This window comes from Tachyglossus aculeatus, chromosome X4 (genome assembly GCF_015852505.1).
Source record: "Tachyglossus aculeatus isolate mTacAcu1 chromosome X4, mTacAcu1.pri, whole genome shotgun sequence".
Taxonomy (NCBI): domain Eukaryota; kingdom Metazoa; phylum Chordata; class Mammalia; order Monotremata; family Tachyglossidae; genus Tachyglossus; species Tachyglossus aculeatus.
Window position 1 is genome coordinate 26,679,661 of NC_052098.1, and position 25,574 is coordinate 26,705,234.

At 39.2% G+C, this 25,574-nt stretch overlaps 1 protein-coding gene across 1 annotated transcript in view; it reads right to left on the bottom strand.

Moving 5' to 3' along the window:
- Positions 1-1,346: 1,346 nt before the first annotated feature.
- Positions 1,347-25,574, bottom strand: part of BNC2 (basonuclin 2) — a 362,642-nt gene continuing 338,414 nt past the window's right edge. The window contains exons 5-7 of the mRNA XM_038769759.1: positions 21,041-23,010; positions 20,553-20,618; positions 1,347-2,059 (exon numbers count right to left, since the gene is read on the bottom strand). Coding sequence (XP_038625687.1) covers positions 1,399-2,059; positions 20,553-20,618; positions 21,041-23,010 — 2,697 coding nt within the window. The 3' untranslated portion in view covers positions 1,347-1,398. The remainder of the gene's footprint in view (positions 2,060-20,552; positions 20,619-21,040; positions 23,011-25,574) is intronic.

Genomic DNA, 25,574 nt, shown 5'->3' on the forward strand with positions numbered 1-25,574 from the left:
ACAACACCCAAGATGGTTTTGTTGTTGTTTAATGACACAAAAGCAAAGGCTTGAAAATGACACCAAGTCTGTTTATGGAATTCAGGTTTGTTTCTGCAGTGAGCAGTTTAGGCTTTTGTGTCCTGGAATGGTATCCTTGCTTAAAAGAAGAAATGCCTTGGCAGTTTCACACCACATAATTCTGCTTGCCTTTTTGTAACAACATATAAGCAAGAAGGATGCAATATTGATTTTAATAACATTCAGTACTTGAAATAATCACCAAGTGCCTTTTTTTATTTAAGCAGTTTTTTTGGTGGCCAACAAATTGACCTGTGGTTATGGTGAGTGTCTAATTCTATTTTCTTTTCTGAAAACTTGTGCAAAGTTGGCAGTTTTGTGATAACACTAATACTTTCATTTGGCATTCATGCCCTATACTGACCAGACCATTTTATTATCTAAGTGTATGTTTTTTAAAGACACTTATTGAAGTATGGCAATAGGTTAAGGATAAAAAAAGAAGCATGGATATTACACATCCCCTTGTAGTGTATGAAAAAAAGTGCATGACTGGATTTATGTAATTAGTACAAGACAAACTTTTTTATCAGATGAGTGCTTGTAAAGCATGCTAGCACTTCTTCATCACTATATCTAGCAGGTAGTAAAAACAAGACCATGTTTCTTTTAAAAATGTGCATTAAAGCTAACATAAATGAATAGAGCTAGCCAGCAAACTATTTTTTCTGCATATCTAACAGCTGAATGTAACTGTAAAAATTAAACGGAAGAGTTAAACAACCATCAGTACAATTGTTTTACATCATTGGCCTCTCAAGGCTAAGTATTTACAGGTGAATCTGCCATGCTTTAGTTAAAGGTTCTCTTAAAGTTCACAAAGACAACTAGAAGTTCCTTTTTTAATTTCATTTTTTCATTTTTTCATTTTTTTTTTTGCAGGCAACAGACATAGGTACGACAAATTGTGTCTTTGGAGACAACCAAAATTTTTTTTCGTAACAAAACTGGGGCTAATTGCAAGTTTACATGTGCCATTTTAAAGGGTATTTACTTTTCACCCCAGATGAAAGATCCCATCCTTTCCCCCAAAACACAAAGGATAAAGAAAAACAACATCTAAAGCACCTGGTGGTTTTTCTTTCCTTTTCTTAAAAAGAACAAAGATATATATATACATATATATGCATACATATAAATATGTGTACATTTACACACACCCAATATGGTGTATACATGTACACACACACACACACACACACACACACACACACACATATATATACACATATATATATATATACACATATATATGTATATATAAACAGACACTGTTTATGGCAGTTCAAATATGTAGGCCATCCGTGAGAGCTGGCATTTGCAATGTCCATCCTTAAACTAATCTACTGAAGTGAAGGGAATGTTTTTATGAAGGTTAGGATTCTGACTGTGCCGATTTCGGCTGCGCACAGAGGAAAACATCATATTGCAACCTGGGACTTTGCATTTGTGCATTTCTCGCAAGTGCACTGTTTTGTAGTGAACTCTCAGAGTCCCCTTGTTGCTGTACATTTTGTGGCAAATGTTGCACATTATCCCCCCATTGCTCATTGATACACTATTAAACATGAGTGATCCTGGAACGTCGGCCCCTAGGCCTACGGGGAGAGTAGGGGCCTCCGCCTTGTGCACAGACTCCCCACTGTCACTTGCCCCATCAATATCATCTAAGAGAATCCCCTCATCACTCCCTGCATCAGATTCTCTGGAGGAATGGATACTGCTGCTGGACTGAATGCTGGAGGTGGTGCTCAGGTCTAGGACCATATAGTCTTCAGCCATCCCCCTCCCGTATCCATTCATGTGGGAATCTTCGGTGCCGGCCGGAGAGGAGGTGTCATCTCTTAGGTCGAGTCCCATGTGGTGCTGAGCACCGTAGATCTTCATTAAAAACTCATCTCGGAGGTCCTTGCTAAGGGAGGGCTGAGTGGAATCCAGTCCCATATCATCCAGTTCTTTGGTCAACAGTTTACGGTGCAGATTTATGTTGGCACTGTGTCTAGGAAAAGAAGAGGGAAGGGATTTGGGGGATGGGGAGAGAAAAAAGTGGAGCATTTTTAAATTGACTCTGCAGTAACCACATATCAAATAAATACATCTGTTTGTTACCCATTACACCACCTTTAAATTTACACTACCATTACAGGGTTTGGGTGATGGTGAGCAAATCTCAAATTATTTTTTTTTGGCACAAAAGGCAAATTTCCCATCGATACGGTGAATGTAAAATCAAACCTCGCCTACTGTTTCAATTGCTGTTCGATTTGTTTTATGACGCAGCAACATCAGTTGAAAACAGACTTTAAGACTATGTATCAGATAATTAATACAATGTAAAAATGTCCTCTTGATCATTTTAGAGTACGTTAAATTTTAAGTTTCTCACAGAAAGATCTTTTGTTCAACAGATTTAAATGGTGCAAGATGCAGCACGGAAAAAACACTAAGTGGCTGGGTGTCCTTTCAAATTAAATCTCTCAGCCCACTTGTTCTAACTTTGAGGAGTCAGGAAAAGATTTCACTTATAATGCAGTGTTTGGGCCTGTTCAGGTTTATGTAAATCAAACAATGCGGTAAAGCATGCGTGCATACACAGTCACACACACAGACACTCTCTTTCTCTCTCAAACAGTATGGTCAGGGAACTCATTACTTCTAAAAATTAAGCCCATCACTGCTTTAAGACTTGAGTTCTTAAATTAGTGAATTAGCCAAATGAATTCACTTTTCAAAGAAGATCGCAATTAAATAGTTTAAAACACTTGTAACTAAAGATATAAACTGTTATACTTCTGTTTAATTTTACCAGATAAACTATGAAAAATATGGAGATCTTGTCTAAAAAAAATGATAAAATAACAAAATACCCAAGGAAAGGATGGAAAGTACTGTGTACAATAATCAAGTCATGGATATGCAAAAAACAACAACAACAACAACAAAAACAAAAGAAAAGAACCCAAATCAAAACCCAAATCCCAAATACAAGCTGAACTCACCCAACTCAGTGGGAGCTTTACTTGGCTAAAGAAGGCAGGATAGGTCTCAGATAGTACAATGGGATCATGATATTATTTTCAAAGTCATATATGTCATTATCTATCTGAAAATATTGCCTTTGCCATTTTCCCCATTTATTTTAGAAGCCCCCACAGGCACATACCTCTCTCCACCTGAGAAAGCCCACACATTAAAAAGTATCTACAAAAAGGGTATCCCTTTCCCCAAACCCCTCCTTTGTAGGGAGAAAGCTCAATATTCTGCAGCATTAATTCTGGTAACAGAGAAACAGATTTCCAGCAATGGCAAGTGTGAAGTTCAATGCATTTGTTGTAAATATTGAATAGTCCACTATTTGACAAAAACAAGTTTGAGTATGTGGGTTTATAATAGTGAAGGATTTTCCTCTGGATGTGAGGAGTGGTTGAGAGGTATGTGCCTGGCAGAAAAGAAAGGTGGAGAGCATGTGTATTTTGTCTGCCCCAAGGAGAGGCAGGCTTTCCACTTTTCCACCAAAGACAGTTTAGGATTCTTGATTTCGTAGGCACAGAGGTGCTGTGCACCTCTCCACACTGCACTTATGAATGCTGAGCTTACCTTGTGATAATAAGATCAGCTTTCTAATCTTTTGCTAAATCGATCACAAAAGAAAGTAGGAGAGTGAGAGAGACAGAGAATAGAAAGAGAAAGAGAGAGAGAGAGAGAAAACAAATTCACATTCTAGACATCTGGTTAAAATAAATTTACACAATAAAATAGGGATTAAAATGTTCTGATCATAAAGCCATTTTCTGTCATAAGCCATCATCTCACACGGCTGTCTTGATGATTATCAGATCAGCTGCACAATACAAAATCATAAATCAAATTAGACAAACCGAATTCACAGCATCATCATCATCATCATCATCATCATCATCATCATCCATAAATGAGCCCTAAACAGATGCATGCAGTGTGCACATTCGTGAATGATAAACAGACGTAGTCCCTGAGGTCTCTGCCTTGACACAGTTGTTCCTTGCTTCCTTGGTGTCAGATGACTCCGAGTGAAGCTAACTAAGCAGACTCTAGGAAATAGCTCAGTGAGCACTTTTCAATTTACAGATTATTAAAGGAATGGGAAAATACAGTTTCACCTGTATTTACCTACTGCTAAAAAATTTTGCAAGCAATTGAGCCATTTCTGAAATTCTAGCTTCTAATTTTTAAACTTCTTTATTTCACAAACACACGTTTTGAGGTTGCTGAGATATAGAGCTAGTCGGGTTAATTATCTGTTTTTTTCTCTCATCTATGCAGTGACGATTTCTTAGGTTCACTGCTGATAAAACAAGACACCGGACACTTGAAGACAAAAATACACTAATACTGAGAAATGGACTCACGGATCCGTCAGTGGACCCATGTCTTCTGAAAGATGACATGTAAGAACACGCAATTCCACAGACGCTGTCATGGAAAGAGATGTCCCTCTTTGGTTCTCACTCACAGCAGTGGAAATCTGTAATCCAATTAGACTATGTACCAGCCCTCAATATCTGTCAGCTAAACGATGTGCAGAAATGTGTAGCCCAGCTCTGGCACTCAGTTCAACACTGTCCCTTTTCCTCTGTCAGCAGTACCATTGGCTTCTGCTAATATAATTACATTGACTTTTATTCAATTAAGTGCCATCCCTAGCTTTAAAAAAAGCTACTTTATCAATTGATTCAGGTGTAATGCAATAATAAAGATGAACTCATGGCAGTGCATTAGCTCTGCTGTTCATAACTTCTGTACATGGGTTCATTCATAGTAGTCGATTTCCATTATGCAACCACAGTTCAAAAGAATCGATTCTTTTATGTTCATTTCTTAATCTATTTCATTTTTGTTTAATAATCTTCCTAAATAGCATATTCAAAAACCTGATAGGTGGAATGCAAGGTGGGAAGGCTTCTGATTCACTTTCACAATGAGAGCTGGAAAATATATGATAAATTCAGAGAGAGAGAAAGAGAGAGAGAGAGCACAAGAATGCAATCACATTTTATTGAAGAGGCCAAGCTAATGATGGAAAAGACTGATGGTGTCTTGAGTTGATCTTTTCTTCTCAGTCAGGTTCCAGCCTCCAGAAGAAGGTCAAAAAGCTTTTAGCTGGGGACTCTTAGCTCCTTTATTCAGCCCAAGCCTTAGTTATCGTATTTGAGATGTTGGAATTAGTTAGCCAATAAGACCTAGGTTTAACTGGGAGTTTTGTTTTAAAAGTGTCATGAGTTTCTGTCTATCAGCAAAACTGAGTAGACAAGAGGAAAAAGGCAAGAATGAAGAATACCCTGAGCATGGTTCATCTTTTGATGCCTAAAATGCCCTTGGTCTCCAAGGCTATATGGATAATCTGGCCAAAGCATATGTTTTAGTCCTAAATAATTTCAACTGAGGGCCAAAATGTGCACTTTTTGGGTTTAGCCTCAGCTACCGGAACATGGACTATATCCCAAACCCTATCACATCCACAAGACCATGCAAAATGTAAGAAGAGGGACTGTAGACAGAAAAGAGTTCTAGAAAAATAATGAGAAAGGATCCTGCCAATCTTAAGAAAGGCAAGTATGTGGAGGAAGCCAGGAGCAGAAAAACAAAAACATAACAAATGGAACAGTCTATGTAAGAATGAAAATTTTCCAGTTCTTGAGGAGCATCTCAGCTCAGGGGTGATGATGGAGAAAGCAATGAGTCTAAGAGTAAACCTTATCAACAGAGGCATCTTATCTCATTCCTGTCTTCTCAGACAGACATATGGAGATTTCTTTGTTGAAACACAATTCTAGAAATCCTTTTTTGGAGTTCTCAACATTTCATATAATTTAAAACATCCATTTCATATAATTTAAAACATCTCTAGATACCGAGTGGAAGAAAACTATAGATGTTTTAGAAATGAGTTATTTGTGATGTGGAAGAATAGTGAACAAATTATCAATATAGAAAAATTTATTAGTAGGGAGACTAAGAAGACTTGGTGAAACTGCTTTGGTTGGGCATTCAGGGCTCCAGTGAGAATAATGACCACATTCTGCCCCCAGATTTTTCCACGTGAACTGAAATTCATAGAAAGGGACATGAGATCCCAAAGAACAGAGTGAAAGGGAGCTACACATTGCAGGAAATACAATTCTGGGTAATAACTGAAGGGGCAACATCACAGTGATCCAAGGGGTGGGCAATCAATCAATCAACGGTATTTATGGAGCACTTATTATGTGCAGAGCACTGTACTAGATGCTTGGAAGACTACAATATAATAGAGTTGGTAGACCTGATTCCTACCCACAAGGAGTTTGCAATCTAGAGGGGGAGATGAACAGTAAATTACAGATAGGGGAAATGGGAAAGTGCAAGTACATTTATATAAGTGCCACAGGGCTGAGAGTGGGGTAAAATATCAAGTTCTTAAAGGGCAGAGACCCAGGTGCACAAGCGATGCAGAAGGGAATGCAAACTGGGGAAATGAGGGCCTAGTCAGGGAAGGCCAAGCTTCATGAACTGAAGAGTCATAAACTCAACACATAAGGTGGCTGAGAGCCTCAGATCCAAGATGGCGAGTAGGTGGTGGTGAGTGGCAATGAGCAAGGCAGATGGGGCTCGGGGTGAGGGCAAAGGGCCCACCCCTCCCTGGGGCCATGTGTAGTATGTGAGGATACTGCCACTTTAGAGAAAATAAATACCAAACAACAAGACACACATTATGTGAAGAAGAACTGCACGAGGCTCACAAGCTACAGTTTGACCACCATGCTCTAAGCAATCATTGCGGAAGGCTATGGTGATGACATTCTTTTTTATTTCCCTCCATCCCCAACAACAAAAATAATTGCCCTTAATGTGCCCTACTATCATAATCCATACTCATTTGAGGAGTGAACTGAATGATAAATTTGGGGGCTTCTAAAGGAATGATCAATAATCTGTGTGAATAGCTGCAGATCACTTTTGTGCCATTAAAATTACAAGCTAGGAAAACTGAATATGGGGCCCATTCGATGAGGCACTTTGAGGTGTAAAACATGACCCTTTCCCTTCTACATTTGGAATAACAAAGCTTATAATGATGACTGAAAATATTTTGATTACACTAAATGAACTGCAGAACTTCCTCTCCCACTGTGCTTCTCCAGGGAGAGTTTCACTGGATGGCAATGAATTGTAACTTTGGTGAGTGAAGTCAATTAATAATAATAATAATAATAATAATAATAATAATAATAAAATAATGGTATGTGTTAAGTGCTTACTATGTGCCAGGTGCTGGGGTGGATACAAGCAAATAGAGTTGGACAAAGTCCCTGTCCCGCACAGAACTCTCAGTCTTCATCCCCATTTTACAGATAACTGAGTCAGAGAGAAGTGAAGTGGCTTGCCCAAGTCCACACAGCAGACAAGTGGCAGAGCTGGAATTAGAACCCATGACCCTCTGGCTCTGATGCCCGTGAGCTATCCTGTACACCATGCTGTTCCTCAGTAAAATACATATATTATTTACCCAGGGTATAAACTTGATCCTGGCATTCTTTAACTTGCTATTCCTCACTGATATTCTTCACTTGTCAATAAGCCTGATTTCATAAGTTTTGTTTCTAGAGGAAAAATAACATGGGATCCTTTTTTTTCTTTTTTAATATAAAGAATGGAAATAATATGAAATGAACATGCAAGCTCTGAAGTCAAGCTACAGAAACAACTGAACAACTTTTTATTGAAACAGATTTTGTGAAAACTCATTATCTAACTTCATTCACACTTAGGGCAAACTTGAATTTCAGCCACTGAACTGAATGAACTGGTGTTTCTCGTACTCTAATCTGGGGATTTGGGAGACTGGAGAGATTGGAATTGAAGCCTAAGAGCATTAGAGATTAAAACAATGTTATTTTAAAAAGTGACACGAACTGCTGAATCATACCTTCAAATATTTCAGGAGTTATTATTAACAATAGCACCAAAAAATTTGCTTCCTTCCAAGACTATGCCTCAGAAGCAATAATACGGTTAATGCCTACTTTGTTGAAGAAACAGATTTGGTGTTTTTAGAAATTACCAAAACAGAATTTATCTAACCGTGGAATCATATTAAAAAGAGATTGTCCCATTTTAGGTTGCTTTTCTCTTTATTCTCTAAGATTTTTGAAACCACATTGTCCTGTTTGCTTTTTAATTCAATTTAGACCCATCTGTATGATCTGCATGTCAGGACCTAGTATAATGTGGGCATCCATAAATATTCAATAATACCCCCCTACATAGACTCAAACAAACTCAAAATAAAAATTAAATGTAGGCTTGAAATTAATACTTTCAGAGTTCCAGCCTTTTCTCTAATCTGGATCATGAGAAATCTCTCTATTCGTTCAGTTTATTCCTCATCATTTCTGTATTACTCTTTATTCATAGTGTGGCTTCTGAAGAAATATTTGCTGTTCTCTGTGAAATAAATGACATTTTTCACACTAGTAGTTTTGGCAGAAAATAGCAGTTGTTAAAGAGGCTGCTATTTCAAGATTCTCTGCAGGAGATCTGAAAACATCACCTTGCCCAGGAAGAAAATCCAAAATACCATGTAACACTTACTAAAACCCCAAAGCAAAGGAAGTGCTTATTAAATGCAGGAAATAAAGGACAAGCAAGTTCTTGCAAATTAAAAATGTGGAATTCAGTCATTTCAATCCTTTTCCATCTGAAACAAATCATTCACCCTGGTCACGCAGACGGTTCCCTTTGCATTCAAATTATTCACTTGAAGATAAGCTCCCACCAAACTCTTTAGGGGTTTAACTAATTTACTGCACAGATACGGCACGTCTGTTGTAATAACAGGTAGGATGTATTGGGGTCGACCATTTATCAGAATTAGACTTCTTTTCTCAATTCACAGGGAATTATGCTGCCTACACTGCACCTCTTTCTCAGAGCCTGCCATCCCCTTACGGCCTCTAATGTGGCAGGCAAACAAAATTGACAGTCTCATCTTGTCAACAAGGGGGGATTCTCCTGAGAAGCCATTTAACTTTGCAGAGGAAGCAATGTATTAATGTGCCTGTCCCAGGAATGTTAATCATCTTCAAGCTCCTTCTAACTTTGACGTGAACGAATTCACCAAATTTGTTTACTAAATGAATCGTAATATGCTAATAAGAGAGCATGACATATATGGAAAAGCCAAACAGATGGTTTGTTTACTCCACTTTGCAACTTTATAAATGTTGTAACTCCGAAGATGTTAGTGAGAATTATTGGCTTGTTGGCAGAGGCAAACATGCCTTTTGCATACTAAACCTGGCGCTACAGTTAGAAAACAATTTGTCATCACTGTGGAATGCATAAAAAACGTTAATGTTGTGATGGCATTTAGGAAGGCAGAACGGTGGAATATATGTGTGTTGGATGCTCAGGTTAAGTGGAGAACAGGATATTCCTAACCATTTCACTTTGAGTAAAACTCTTAATACTTCAGGGATTTTTGAGTAGGACTCATCATTACCCGTTGTGCTATTATATAAAGCAGTCCTATAGTGTGAACAGAATTAGGGTTTGGGGGCCATTGCAAACATTCTTGATAAAGAAAGTCATATTGCTCGTTCATCTTCTGGTGACTGATAGTCGATAAAAATGGAGCCATTACAATGAAAAGGAGCAGTGTTGCTATTATTTTTAAAATTATTCAGAACAAACTGGAATTGTCCTCTTTAGCTTTGAGTTTGAATTGGCCAGTTTCCCTGGCTAGCCTGTAAACCCAGGATGACCAGTTCTCTGATTTGTATCCTGATTTTAGGAAGAAGGTTGGTTCAAAAGCTTTATTTCAGAATAACAATTTAGTGCATCTTAAATTAGTATTCAAAAGGTTGCTATTCTCAAAATGCAACACTGTACCTGTTTTGTGCTTAGCTTTGTTTTTGAGTAGGATGGCAAAGAAATGGCTTGAAAAATATTCTTGCATTAGTAATCACCCCAAATTTTTCATTGTGCCCAAAGTTAGAGAGAATCAAATGTGGGCTATGATTTTCTTTTTGCTGCATTTTGCTGAAAACTCAATGACTTTACCATGTTTACTTCTTTTCTTGACTGCCTTGAGCAGAGATTACTGAAGATGTGTGGTGAAAAAAATGACACATATAAAAAATGCTTATATAGAAGCATAACTTTCTGGTTTGGTGATAACCAGCACCTCTGATTTATTTGAACCAGCCCTCTACCCACATATGCCCAAAACCTTTCTGCCACATATTCACTCCCTGGAGAATGTGTAATCTTGTCAAATTCTTCCATATAGATTATTGTCAGTGGTTATTAGTTCTGAACTTTTTACCCATCCACTGGAGACAAAGCAAAGAGATCTAAGGAAAATATGAGTTCGGCTTGCTGTCCAAGGATCATTTTTGGAGCTTGAAACATTAGCAGCTGTCCCAGCCTGGCACTTATATCTCATTTGAAACATCTACTCATTCCTGACCAACAAAGAAAATTTCAATAAAGTACTTTTACTGGTTTAACAACAGTGAGCTCCTGGGATTGTCAAAGTGCTCAGCTTTTCCCGAGGAGAGAAGAAATCAGCAGCTCAAATATAATTAACCTTCCATTCTCAATGCAAACTGCCACGCACAGGAGCTCTGCAGTCTATTAGTGGAGTTATAACAGCCAACAGGCAGAGGCAAAATTGGTCAAAAAGTTGGCTGCTGCTGTCATATTTTTGGAATTATGATTAATGACACTAATAATGTGGATGATTACTTATATGTGTATCTCCAGCAGTTTATCATATTGCGCTGGCTGCCTACATCCACAATAAACAGGATGCTATCATTTACCTCTTTATTGAAGGCAATCCTTCTCTTGAAGGAGCATATTCTAATTACTTTGTAATGTTTTATGTCTTAAACATTTTGCAGCTCTGGACCTTGCCAACTGTTTCATGTCTACCATTGATTAATTACTGAATGTTTAATCAAAATTTAGAACCTAATGTAGTCGTTTATGAGCACACTGCAGTGCCAAAGTAGTTAGGCTCCAATCCCAAATTTGGAGAGTGTTGGGTTCAAAATCAAATCCCAGCTATGTGGGAGGATCCAAGGTTTTCACCTTGGGTGCTCTGACTTTGCCAATTCTACCTCTGCTAACAAATGGGAGGTGAGTTTAACGAAAGGGCATATATTTACCCACTGTCTCCCTTTTGGATTTTTTCCCTTCCCATGCCCCTTCCATTCTCCTTTCTCCTCTCCCCTTCGAAGGACCATTACTGCAGGCTGTTTTTTAGAGCAAGAACCCTTGTGGATTCCAATCATGAGAGCATAGTTTTGAAGTGGTTAAACAAGTGAAAAATAATTTGCTGGGACAAATACATAAGTTTTTTTTTTTAATGTGGATTTTTATGGTACTGTCATACAACCATTCACCGTTGAAGTTAAGTGTTTTTTTAATACCATTACTGAACTGCTGAAATGGATGCTAATATAGCTTGGAGTGCTAATGTCAAGTCCCGGTAATAAAAAAGACAGACTGCTGAATGAAATAATTTCAAGTAAAAAATAGAACAAAAGTGCTCTCTCTCTCGCTCTCCACTTTTATTGAATTGGGACTGACTGAGCCAATTGCTTTAGAAGTCTGTAAAACACAATTACTAGTGAGCTGACTGACCCAGCAGTGCCCCCTCTGTGACAGAATAGACTAAAAAGGCTGCAGAATTAGTGCTGCTCCCCTATCTGACTATCAGACCTAAGAGACTGCCTATTGAGGAGCTGTTCGCCTCTTTGTCAGAATCTGTCTCCTTTACTCATGAAATCTTGATACTCAGTATCAGCATAATATCAAATGCATGCACTGACTTCATAGGTCAAGGGGCAGGCTGCCCTTTTAAGCTGGTCCCTGAAATTGTCATTTTTTTTTTTTTTACTCACTCTGTCTCCCTCTCCTTTTCTCTTTCTCAAAAGGCACACCGACATGTGTGGGCAGAACCATTTTGGAGGGTTGACACAAACGTCTACCTCATCTTTCTGCAGAGGTTAAATTCAGCCAATAACGATTTGCACGCTCAGGAATAAGCTTTTCAGTTAGTTGTCTTTATTTTGGTTTGGCCAAGATGAGAGAGAAAAAGAGATAACTAGACCTAAAATGGATAACATTTTTCCCTAGTTAATAAAAGAAGTAATAAACTCCATAAAGTAGTAGAGTTAAAGTCACTACTTTAGGCAGAATAGCTTTTTACAAGGAATTTACAACTCACATTTTGCAGTGGGGGGTGAAATTTAGGGTGGTTTAGTGAAGATTTTCCCCATTAATAATGAAAACAAAATGATCTTAAAAAATCAAACATGAATTGTCTTCACTCCTGAACATACACATACCTTGGCATTTCAGGAGCAAAGTTACTAAATTTCTAATGGTATTCTGATGATGGTGTTAACTGTTTGGTAAGTGCAGATTCCTTTCATTTTCCACCACGGCCATTTATTTGAAGTTTGTGGAGCCCTTAAGGCAAACACATCAAATTATTTCCCAGGATGTTTTTAGAATTGCTTTTTAGGTGCGCCTTCAATGTAAAAGGAGTTCTTCTTCTAGTACAGCAAGATGAAATTATTTACAGTGTAATGGCTGAAAAGTTAGCTTTTCACTTGAGATAGCAATTCTTAACGTACTGTCTATAAAATAATCTCAAATGAGGGTGGGTGAAAATTAAGCAGTCTGCAGAATACTACCTCTGATCACTCTCCTCCTCTCCCGTAGAAAATACTACCCTCAAATAGAGGGTTGGTGTGCAAGTCAGAAACGAAAAGACTTTGCTCATTCAAAAAGATTTCCCACAATCTGTTATGTGTTTGAAGGTCATCTGTTGACAATCAAAGGAAAATGGAAGGTAGAACAGTCATCACTACTATCTACAAAAATTGATTGAATATCCATTGGCCAAGCCAGCACAAACCAAGGAATATTTTTTGAAAGGACTTCTCTATAGTGGAAATTTCCTCGAGATTAGAATATGTGAGGGGCAAATATAACTTTTGGTATCAATCTGACATTTGAAGAGGGAGCAACATACAGTCATAGGAGTTGGGGGATGTTTCTGGAACTAATAATAATAATTATAATAATTATAATAATAGTTGTGGTATTTGTTAAGTGCTTACAATGGGCCAGGCACTGTAGTAAATGCTGGGATGGATGCAAGTGAATTGGGTTGGACACAGTCCCTGTCCCACATGGGGCTCACAGTCTTAATCACTAGCCCTCAATAAGTACCACTAGCCCTCAACTGAGAGCCTGCTCCAGGATCACTGATGTCAGCACCTCAGTCTGACTAAAAGACAGTATTTGGAGACTTTGCGGAACTAAGCTTTATCGTGCCTGTCACCCCTTACCCTACTGAAGCCCAGGAGAACTGCAGGGTAGTGAGTGAAGTATCTTGCTAATGAATGGCAGTTCTCAACACTCCATTACAATAAGGGCTGAACCCAGTGGTTTTAGCTTGCTCTTGAAATATGGCATTTTCTTTGTCCCAATGAACTATTTGCATCATTAAGAAATATTTATCTGTGGGACATTTTTAGGAAAATGAGTGTGAATTTGGCCTGGGATAGGTATACCTAGTGCAGTAGGGCACTGTATTAGGTGGTAAAATCAATCAGTCGCATTTATTGAGCGCTTACTGTGTGCAGAGCACTGTACTAAGTGCTTATGGACTGTAATCTCCTTCACTAGCTTGAAAATTCCTTGAGGGCAGGAGTGTGTCTACTTACTCTATTGTACCCTCACAAGTGTTTAGTATGGTACACTGCACATTGAAGTGCTCAATAAATATCATTGATTGATTAGATGCTTTTGCCTGAAATATCATGAAAATTCAGGCAATAGGAGATCATTTTGTGGGGATATTTTTAGAGCGCATAAGGGGCGGGAAAGGGATGTCTTAAATGACTTGGGTCTTACTTGCTGTGTAAAGCTGGCCTCTAAATATTCTTCTTTTGACATGAGATATCAAAGTTGAGTCTGTGCAAGAAGGGGAAAGTACCATTCCTCTATCTTAAGGCACACTGAGTTATTCAGGTATTGCCTCTGAGCTGGTGAGATTTTTGTTGTGAAGGGTGAGAGGATAAGTAGGGGGATGATTGGATTTATATTCTGTTAGTCTAGCAAGCAATGTAGTCACTAAAAAGGTCCAAGAATCAATTTGGGTCTGACAGAATGTTTGAGTCTCTACAATACAAAGTTAAAATTAGGATGCCCAGAGTTTCCAGTCTGTAGTAACAAACAGGAGGAGGCTGTTCCTTCCCATCCTGCCTACTTTTTCAATGGATAAAACCATCAACATGATAACCAACTGCAGAGCCTGGGGGTGTGCCCAAATGCAGCTCAGCCACTGGGATGCTTTAGTCACATCTTACAATAAGGGCTGAACCCAGTGAATTTGGGTTCACTGAACCCAGTGAACCCAGGGCTGAATTTGGCTGCAAAACCTGCACCCGGGTGCACAGCAAGCCCCCACCCCAGTGCCGCTTGCTGGCGAATATGTACAACTGGGGATGTTTAAGCTACCAAAATGACTCATATTGAAAGAAAAAAGTGTAAGAACAGAACTTTTTTTTAATTTTTTTTTTGGTTTGGCAGCACAAGACCAGCAAGCTCGGAGACATTGCCACTTGTATAATAGAACATTTGGAACTATTTAACACCCCCACCCCCACCCCCACTTGACCCTCTGCTTGGCCCTGGGAGGCCTCTTGAACTGCCTCACTCTATTCAAGTGATGATTCTGCTGGTCTTTCTCATTTGTTTTTGAAAATTGCACTTTGTTCTCTATGTATTGCCTCCCCGCCTCTCCTGTTCGACCCTTAGATTGCAGGCTCTAATTGTATCCAGGGATCATGCTGCTTATACAACTTCATCGTATCTTCCTCTGCGCCTAGAATAGTGAAATGCACAACACGTTATGTTTAGTAGATAATTGCTGATGGTCATGACGATAGTCAAATGGGTACTTTGTGCATCAGATACAGTCCTGATGGGGAAAAGGAGATGACAACTTGAGAAGATTATTGTGGTGGAAAGCAATAAATGCCCAAATCGACTGATCTGTTGGTTTGATTGTGTAGACAAAAGGGGTTTGGGAAGCCAATTTCATTCTTAGTATCAATAACAACTGGATCCACAAGGTTCAATTTCAGAAGTTTGGAAAAATAATTCATTAAAAAATTATGAATAACTGGTAAAATATAGCTTCTGAAACCAAATCATGTCTCCAAGTGTCTCATACTTGGTGAAGAGAAAAACGTCATATTTAGCAGATAATTATATGAGGGCAAATATAGTTATTATGAATTGATGCCAAATATTTCACTTCTTGGAGTTCTTTTCTAGTAAAAAAAAGTCTCTTACAATTATTGAAAAACAGTCTCCAAAAAGTTATCGATGTAAGTTTCCAAACACAGTGCATGATGAAAAATGGATCCTGCCATATCAAGAAGGTGATAACAGGAGGCAGGTAACATGCTTTTCACATCTTCACCTCTGTTGCTAATATTATGCGGTGGCTCATCAGAGGTATCTCATGTTAATTTATTCAAGCACACCTGTACAGGGCTGAAAGTCAGGTAATCAGATGAAGCAAAAGTATATATCTCTGCTTTTTAGCTACAGCTACCCAGAGGCCTATAGAGGAGCAAATTTAATTCTGGAGACATCAGCAGGTTTTAATAAACCTAATACAGATGTCTTGCTTGATACAAATCAAGAAGTTTACATGTTTAAATCTGGACTGCTTTAACTAGCAATCAAATGACAAGCTCACACTTGGCACCAAGTTGCCTCATATTTATTTATATATCACTCTGAGCAAATATTATTTTGTTTTTAAATTTATTCATGTGGCTAAATCACCTCTACACCTTGCAGAACAAACACACATGCTCACTTTTCTGAGAATATATAAGAAAAACCTCAACAGTGAGCATTTTCTAGACTCAAAGGGAGGGAAAAACAAGGATGGCAGAGCTCTTTGTTTTTGAAGCTCACATTACTGAAAGATACAAAGCAGAAATACACTTCATTTTTTGCATATCATCTTCTTTTCTCAGTATTTTTGCATAGCATCTTCTTTTCTCAGTAATGTCATTCTTATTTTAGTGAGAGGGATTTTAAAATGGCTAATCACTGGTGGACAAATATGTGCTAATGTACTAGCATATGATAGATATTGGTGTAAAGAACACTGGCATTTGTTTGTGTAGAAAAGCTGAATGCATTGTGCTAATGGTTCTGTTCAGCACAGACAATCCACAGTCACTTAGTGTTCATGGGATCTAAACCAAAATCAGATGATTAGATGTGAATGGATGGAGGAGTTGCGGGGGAGGGAAGCAGAGCAATTAATTTTTTACCCAAATCTTTGAGGGACAAATCTATTAATACAGGCATACATTGGTGCAGATTCTCCATGCAGATGATTATTTTTGAATCCTACTGTGCAGAACTGCAACCAGAAGAACTAGTACCAAAACCTGGCTGTTGGGCAGTGGGAGAAGGGGAATAGAGTGAGTTTCAATATTGCCAAACTGCTATACAGAATAATTAAGGTTCTGTATAATTTTTTCACTTGCTGTCAAGTTTGCCCTCATCATTTAGAGCCAATTTCTCCCTCTCAAAGCGAGAAGAGATTGGACCTGTGAAACTGTACCAACTGTAAGCACTTAGTACAGCGCTCTGCACACAGTAAATGCTCAACAAATACGACTGAATGAATGAATCAGAGCAACATAGGCTGTGCCTACTCAGTACAAAGGAAGTGAAGAATTATGAAATGTTCAGTTGATTTCGACTATGTAGACACACTGGGTGATTCAGGCCAAAAATAATCATTCACCAGATAACTGTCAAATCCCTTCTTCGTGTTGATCTGCATAGACTCAACAAAGGCTGATGAATTGACTAGTTTAGTCTCCTTCCTTTATATAGATTGGCATCCAGTGATGGGAATGAGGCAAAATGCTTGGAACTACAAACAGAGCAGTGTGGGATGTTTCAGCATTATACAAAGAGTTTTACACTACACAAATAATTTAGTAATAGTGTTACAGGTCCCTCCCAGAGTAAATAATTCCTCTCCTTAACTGTACCTATGTACTTTCAGGTATATAGTTCCCTGTTTGATTTGAAAAGTCTCCAGAGAAGAAGATTCCCCAGCTTCCTTTGGTAATTCAGTCCAGTTTTTAACCATCTTTAAAGTTAAGAAGCTCTTCCTTTGGCCTATTATAAATCTTTTTCATTAAATTTAACTCATTTCCTCTTGTTCGACTTTTTTTGAAGGATACTGATTATGATTTTAGGGCATCTGTTAAGTCCTTACTATGTGCCAGGCATTGTATTAAGCAAGGGGGTAGATAGAAGCTAAACAGGTTGAACACAGATGGGGTTCACAGTCTTAATCCCCATTTTACAGATGAAGTAATTGAGGCCTAGAGAAGTTAAGTGACTTGCCCAGGGTCACACAGCAGATTAAGAAGTAGAGCTGGGATTAGAACCCAGGTCCTTCTGAATCCCAGGCCTGGGCTCTATCCACTAGTCCATGCTGCTTCTCACATCTAGAACATATTGTCCATCATCCAAATAAACAAATTTGGCAAGTGGGCACTCTTGTTTTCTTTAGCATACTGAAGGGAGTTCCCTTCCTATAAAGAGAGCCTCTCTCTATGTTTTTGAACTGGGAGGTCCTGAGAGTTAAGGGAGTCTGAGGTAGCTAACTGAAATGCAATGGAAAAGTCATCCCCTCTCTGTCTCAGGATCTACTTCATTATTTACATCCATGAACTGTAACTACCAATACCTGCAGAATGGCTATCTCAGAGGGATGCTCGGAGGATTGCACTTGGAGGCATTTGTAGGTGCCTGGAAATCCTGACAAGGCTACATGCATGCAAAATATTATTGACCTTAACAGTTTTAGCTTTAACACAAGTGTGCTTCAGTTCTTGCATCCCTCCTATGACCTCCACACAAAATTTTTTCTAATGCTTTATTTGCACAGGGAAGATGCTGTGGAATCAGAGATGGCTGAGCAAAAGTCCCGGGAGAGAAAAGAAACATCAAATGGGCCTAAGAACAGTGGGATTGAAAGGAAATGAGCATATCGACTTGGGAAAGCCTGTTGCGTTAGAAAGGATGAGGAAATGTTATATGGAAGAGAATCAGAAGGACTTTGTTTTTTGGTTTTCTGGTTTTCTGGCTCACCAATAAGAGTGAAGGAAATTAGAAAAAAATGTAAGGTTAAGGGAACAGGGACGTAAGTAGGCAGTATGAGCCAAGATCTTGAAGGTGGGTATTACGAGAAAGGGAAAGGAATTGATTCACTGGACAAAATTGGATGATGGGTAGACAGAGACTCGGAATTAAATTCAAATTAAAGTCCAACAAAAATGAATCATGTGATGATTATGCTTTATAGGATTTGGCACCTCTCTCAATGTTGTTACTGCCTCAAAATATTGGGCTCCAACCAACAAAGTCTCATAAATCAATTTTTCTTCCCAAGCAGCACGGCTAAGAATTTCATTTCTCAATAATGAAAATTGTGCCTATACAAGAACCAGAATATGAGCAGAAAAATCTTTAAAAACTAAGGACAGGAAAGCCTGTTTCAATGTGACACAAAATCCTGGATCTTATACAAAAACCCAAATCAATCACCGAATCCTTAGTGAGGTTTAAAACTCTTCCTTTCCCTGGGTTTTCCCAGATGACGAATCTCCCAAAGCAAGGTCAGTGCTGTGGGATATTTCTGATACATAAATAATTGCCTTTTGAGAAATCACAGTTTCCCCCTCATAGAAACCAAAAAGGTTCAAGGAGTTTTACTAATCCTCCCAACCTTCCAGCTGTTCTCCAAAAGAGCTGAAGCTTTCAGTGAGAGAGGGCTGCCCATCACTAGTCTAAATCCTTGGAATAAGCTACTAGGTTTGACTAGCCCTCTGCAATCAATACATCTTTCAAACAGACAGGCCCATTTCTGAGAAGCATTTACACTTATATGAAAAGATGGGTGTTTGAGTTACCTAGTTATTTGATAGAAATAAAAATGTGAATCTTCAGGAATTTAGCCTTTTATTCTTAGAGTAATTATTCGAAAAGATGGCTCACAATTCTTTCAACCAAGTAAAGAAAGTGTGATAGAGATCTATGAAAATGTAATGAAATTTTGGCTTGACTTCAATATTCCATTTTAATAAATGTTTTATGCAGGTTATTAAGCTAGTTTTCCTTAATAAATATCCCATCAATAATCTCATAATCATTAGGATGATGGCTCAAACTAACATTTGCCAATTTAAAAAAGTGAATAATAATCCCTCCCAAATCCCAAATTTGGGTGGGGGAGAGGGGGTGTTTTTGACACTACTGAGCAAATCTCTTTTACATTCAAATTTTATCACTGTTTATCGGACATGTTTTAGGCATGTGAAAAAGATTTGGGGTAACTGAAAGAGTCACACCAGGAAATAAAACCAAACTTTGCAAATGACAACATTTTTAAAAGAAGAAAAGCAAGATTTTCATATATAAGGATTTCTTCTATCTATATCTCATTCTGATCTCTCTAAAGGGAACTAACAATTTTTCTTGAAGACTTCTGCATTTTGTGGCCAGGTCTTATGCCATTGAAGAAATGAATTTTCTGTTTTTGAGAATTCGTATGCTAGGAAAAGACTTAGAGCCAAGTTGACAGAACTATCTTTCCTCAACACTTCTCTGCAGAAAGTTTCAAATCCAACAAGTTCACCTAAATAAGCTCAAGGAACTGTGTTGCTGTCCAAATGGAAACCTTTGAGCTGACTTGAAATTTCTTCTTCTGTTTCTGTTGATTTTTCCCTCATAAGCATTTCTTGCATTAGTTTTAAAGACAGAATTCACAACTGATGAACCACATTCAATATAATAACAGGAACCAACCACTGTGAATGAACTAGGGATATTCCATTATGTAAACAATATGCTCACTAGCTTATTTCCACAAGTGTGGCATGACGTGTTATCCCACCACTGACCACCTTGACAAATTCCACTCATATTACATTTTCTTTAGAAATAAAAAAGAACATTGTATCAAAAGCCTAAGAGGTTTAGGTCCAGCTGCTTCTGTTTAAACCCAACTGTTTCAATACTGAAGCAGCATAGCTACAATGTGATGTCATCTGCAGGCCCCGCATAATATATTCTAACTGATCCTAAACCCTCATAAGGACCTCCCATCCCTTTTGTGCACATCTCCCACTGCAGTTAGTAGACTTTACATGAGAGAAGCAAATGTAGAGTATTTTTTGGTGGTGGCTTTTTTTTAAAAAAACAACAAATCATAAAACACTACCCATGGTCAAAACATTTTTGGTCACAGATTTCCTTAGAAATATCACTAGTATTAGCAAATTTGAGGACATAATGAATACCCATTTAAGGAATCATAACATTTCTGGTTATACCTACGGAAATGCAGAGTGTCCCGATGTCCTGGACCTATGGTTCTTTCCATCCGTAAATTTCTGTTTCTATATTGGACAGATATGTGTGCATGAAGATAATATATTTACTTAATTAAAAGCCGCAGGGAAAAGCAATTATATTTAACAGAAGCTGCGGCTTCTAAGTGAAGGAATATGGGGCAGACAGGGGTGTGTAAATGTGGCATTACACACATACATATGCATGAATACACCCCCCCCCCCAACACACACACACACACTGAGAGAATGGCATGCATTACTCGATAAAATGCTATATGGTTCTTCATGCCAACAATCAACAAACACAAATGTGACAATTCCTTCATTAACATGACAGTGTGGCTATCATTTGGTCACAGCAAGGAATCTCTATATTGTTTCAAAACACCTTAAGTTGAATTGTCTAATGATAAGTCCAGTGTTATACTGAACGACAAAGCTTTAGCAGTCAATGAAGATTTACTGACCTGTCTCTGCTTCGCCGTGATGGGAATGCAGCGTTACAACCGGCCACTGTGCAGACGTGCATCTCTTTCAAGTGAACGTTCCTGTAGTGAAGCTTCACACTGTAGGAGCTTTTGAAACTCTTCTTGCACACATAACAGATCTTGGGGTCTGGGCTAGAGCACAGGTCGCCTTCTGGAGAGAACTTTTGAGGACTGCCGTAGTTCAAAGACGATGTAAAACTTTCGTGCAGTGCAGCCATACTGGCGCCACCCCCATTGTACAGTCCATATTGACTCATGTAAAACATGTCGTATGTGGGGTCTGTAAACTCTTCCTTCACCTTGATGACATCCTGGTGAGAAGGCTCATTGTGGTTTTCATCGGGTCTCTCGTTATTCATCATGGGCTTGTCATTCACTTCAGTTTCAATTCGATCATCCCCTTCCATCGATTCCTCACACAGCTTCGGCTCTGAAGATTCCGACTCATTTTCATAGTCTCGCTCATGCTCTTGGTCCTCTGACGTCATACTGTCTTCCCTTCTTATTTCCGCCCTGGAAATGCACCTGCTCCTAGCATGTTTGGAGAAATCTTTCACGGACAAACCTGGGCTCATTTCTTCATGGGAATGGCAGTGGTTGTCATGTCCGATTTCACTGACCATGGCTCCGCTCTCATTGGGCTCATCATCCTCATCATCAAACTCATCAGCAGTGTCGATGACCTCCTTCTCTATCTTGACAGGCATGCTCGATTTCCTTGGTTTCTTCTTGGGAGCCAGGTCTGGACTTGGTTCATGCGCTGCCATCATCATAACCGGAACCACTGGCTCAGAGGGAGGTGGGGGATGCGGCTCTGCTCCGCCACTGGTCGGTATGATAGGGCTGGTGGGAAGAGAGGTCGGAGGACTAACCATTTCCCCTGGAGTAAGCAAACTTCGGTAAAATGGGGGAACAGGTTGGACGGTCTTCAATCCAGAAAACACCAGCTGGCTCGAAAGCGGATTCTGCAAAACGGGGTCCAGCGGAGGAGTGGTAAAACCCATTGGAGGCCGGCCCGGACTCGTCAGCGTGAGATTCGATTTCGTACTGGCTATGACGGGCGTGGCAGCACCGGATGTGGCTCGAATTAAATCTTTGTCACGGTTATTCCTCAGCATGGGCATGTGAAGGCGGGGATTGGGGTTAGCGCTGTGGCGATTGCGACTTCGGAGTGAGCTGAAGACCATATTGCAGCCTTCGATCGTACAGCGGTGTTTGATTTTCAGATGGACAGCATTGTAATGAATCTTGAGCGTACCTTTGTCATAGAAAGTTTTACCACATGCATTGCAAAACACTCTTCCCTTCCTGGAGGCTGAACCCATCCTTCTCATTCGGTGGATACGAAATGAGCTCTTCGTGTGCTCGGTTTTGGCTAACTCATTAATTGGCGCTGATGGCTGAATGGGGGATACACAAGCTGGCTCCGTTTTGGGCTCCACATTGGTAATGCTGGTTAGGGCATTCCTGTTGGGCGTTTGCTCGTTCTTGTAAGGTGTGGGAGACACTTCTGATTCACTGCTCTCGTTATATTCATTTTGGGTCGAAAGGCTCGGTTCCCTCAGCCTCAGCCCTGGCTGCTCCAGCAGGAGGCCATTTGGAGGCAACCCGAGCAGTGGGGCAGAGACTGGATTTATGTACTGGAATGGGAGCAGAAATGCGAGGCTGTTAGGGATGTTTTCGAAATGATGGATGCTGGAAGGATTGCTATTCTCCAGGTGAGCAAGGAGACTTGGACTCCTGGTGCGATTATTGCTTTCGATAAAAGTCCTTATATCTGAGTCTGTCTTTGAAGACGGCACTGCGACAGCTTGCCCTTCTTTCTCCTGAATCGCCATCAGCTCTACAATAGATTTGGTTTCTCCAAACCGCAAGAACTGCTGAAGGGTAATGATCTCTTCTTCTCGGGACATGATGGCCCAGCGGTCCAGCACCTTGCCTGCAGCATCCTGGAGGCCACATCAAAGAAACAACAAAGACAAACACAAAAACTTATTGATTTGGCATAATTATTCAATTTGATTCAAGGGGCTCTGCTGAGTGCACTAAGTGCAGAAAACAACATGCAAGCTCTGGTAATAGAAGTCGACCCACAAAGCAAACTTTTCTGCCATGCAAATGCAGTAATTAGAGTCACAGTTAGAGAAACAGATTGAGTTTAATAATGTCAGAGCAAACAAAATGTAGACCACTGGGGCTCTGTTATCTAAAATGCCTTCAATACTGCTATTTTAGCAACAGTGATCTATGCACTATGCAACTGCTTAGCATACATTAGTGTAAGACATGAAATCTTGCTGCACAACCCACTGTAAATGCAGAAAACTGTACCTTAATCCTTATTAGATGGTGCTACCATAGGAAAGAATTAAATACAGTTGATGGAATTTACTCTTAAATGCAGTCAGTCCCAATGATGAGGGATTTCTTCACAAAAAAAGCCCACCGATTTGGAACCAAGGCCAAAATGAATATCATATGGAAAAACGAACTATACCCTGTGTTTTCTCATTTTTGGTGAAAATGGCATTTGACTAGCATTCCGAAGTAGGTACATCAAAAAGCAGAATGAAATGATGCTGTCTCCCAAAACTGATTGTAATGCTGTGATTTAATTTTGAGTTAAGCTTGAAATAGGTGACTTTTTAAACCATCTTGTGGCACATGAGAGTTACAAGCATTTAAAAAGTAAATATGGGAATAGATGTAGATACATAAATGTGTAAAAATGTTGTTTCAACATCCTCTTCTGATAGCAAAGGGAAAAGTCCTTTGAGAATACACATCAGTAATCACCAGACTATCTGTTGTTAAATATACATTAAAAAGCATTTCACACTTTCATTTTTGCTAGTAACTAGGAAGTTGCCTGGAGGTCAGACTTAAAAATTCTCCAGTGTAATTTCAGGCAATCCATTTCAGTACATATTGATAGAAATAGATTCAATGATCAAATACTGATGCCATTGTTTTCTGGGCGGAGGAGAGACGGGGGTCTTACTTTCCAACAGCTCAGAATATGCTGTCACCTTCAGTCAGTTGACGCTGCCACCAATCTTGTATTTTGACAAGCAAATGGGAATGACAATGTCTACTGAATGCCATACAGACTAGTTCCTTTCCACCAAATTCCTTCACCGATAGGTTTCCAGTCATCAAACACTGGTCGACAGGGGCACATAGGACTATAATCGCATTGTCTAAATCATTACAGAGTATTTGATGGAAAGGATTACAAAGGCTGATATTTCTTTTGGTTGCTGTTAAAAACCAGGACATGCTAAGAACCTTGAAAGTCCGACTAGTGGAGCATTTTCCTTCAATTTAGGCTATTGTAAATCTGCTATATACTTAAATGAGCAAATGCATACAGATGCCCTCTCCACATGGATAAAACTCACTTTGCTTAAAAGTGCAAATTTGATATCGGCTGCCTGATACACATCTAAAGAAGCAGGAAATAGATAAATATATTTTCAGTAGGCTCCTGAATCAGATTGCAGTGAGGCTGCTGTTTGACTCATTGTGGTGCTAACAAACAGTAATCACATCACCAAATTGGAATTAAGGTTTAATTCCGTTAATTCATCTCAATGCCTAGTATAAAGCTATGTATCCTGCGTGCATTCTATAAAGTCATCATCAGCATCAACAGCATTTATTACACACTTGTGTGCAGAGTCCTGTACTAGGCAAGTGGGGAAACATACAATAGAAGTCAAAGGTGAAGTGCCTTCCCTCCAGGACTTTGCAGTCCTGGAGGGGGAAGACAAACGGGCCCAAATAGCCAAATGTACAGCAGGTAAAGGAGTAATAAAATAGAAATAAATGATTAAAGTCACTCAAGAAAAATTAAATACCACATAAATGGATATACATATGAGTGCTAAAGTAGCTGAATGGGTGACATAGCCAGGAAAGTGGGAGTCCCTCTTGGAGGAAACTACTTTATAGAAGAGCTTTGAAGGAGGAAAGGATTGTGATGTGGTCAAGCATCAGTGGAAGGATGTGTCTTGTCAGTGATGATAATGAGTTCTTGGAGCAGGGCCTAGTGGAAAGAGCATAGTTCTGGGAATCCGGGTTCTAATCCTGGCTCTGCCACTTGTCTGCAGTGTGACCTTGATCAAGTCACTTCACTTCTCTGTGCCCCAGTTAACCTCATCTATAAAATGGGGGTTAAGACTGTGAGTCCCATGTGGGATACGGACTGTGACCAACCTATCTTGTTTCTATCTCAGTGCTTAGTACAGTGCCTGGAACATAGTAAGCACTTAACAAATTCCATTGAAAAATAACAACAAAAAAAAAGTGAAAAGAAAAATTAAATGGGTTGAGGGTAAAATTTGGAAACCATGCCCTCCAATGATTGGAAACTCATCAAAACTCTGTAACCTATGTTTCTCATTCCTTTTATTTTATTTCCTTCTCTTGATGATACGTCCCACCCCATCCATCTCCAAAAGAAGAATTCCAGAATGCTTGTGCCTTTCTGCAAGCTCATTTGACCTCTGTT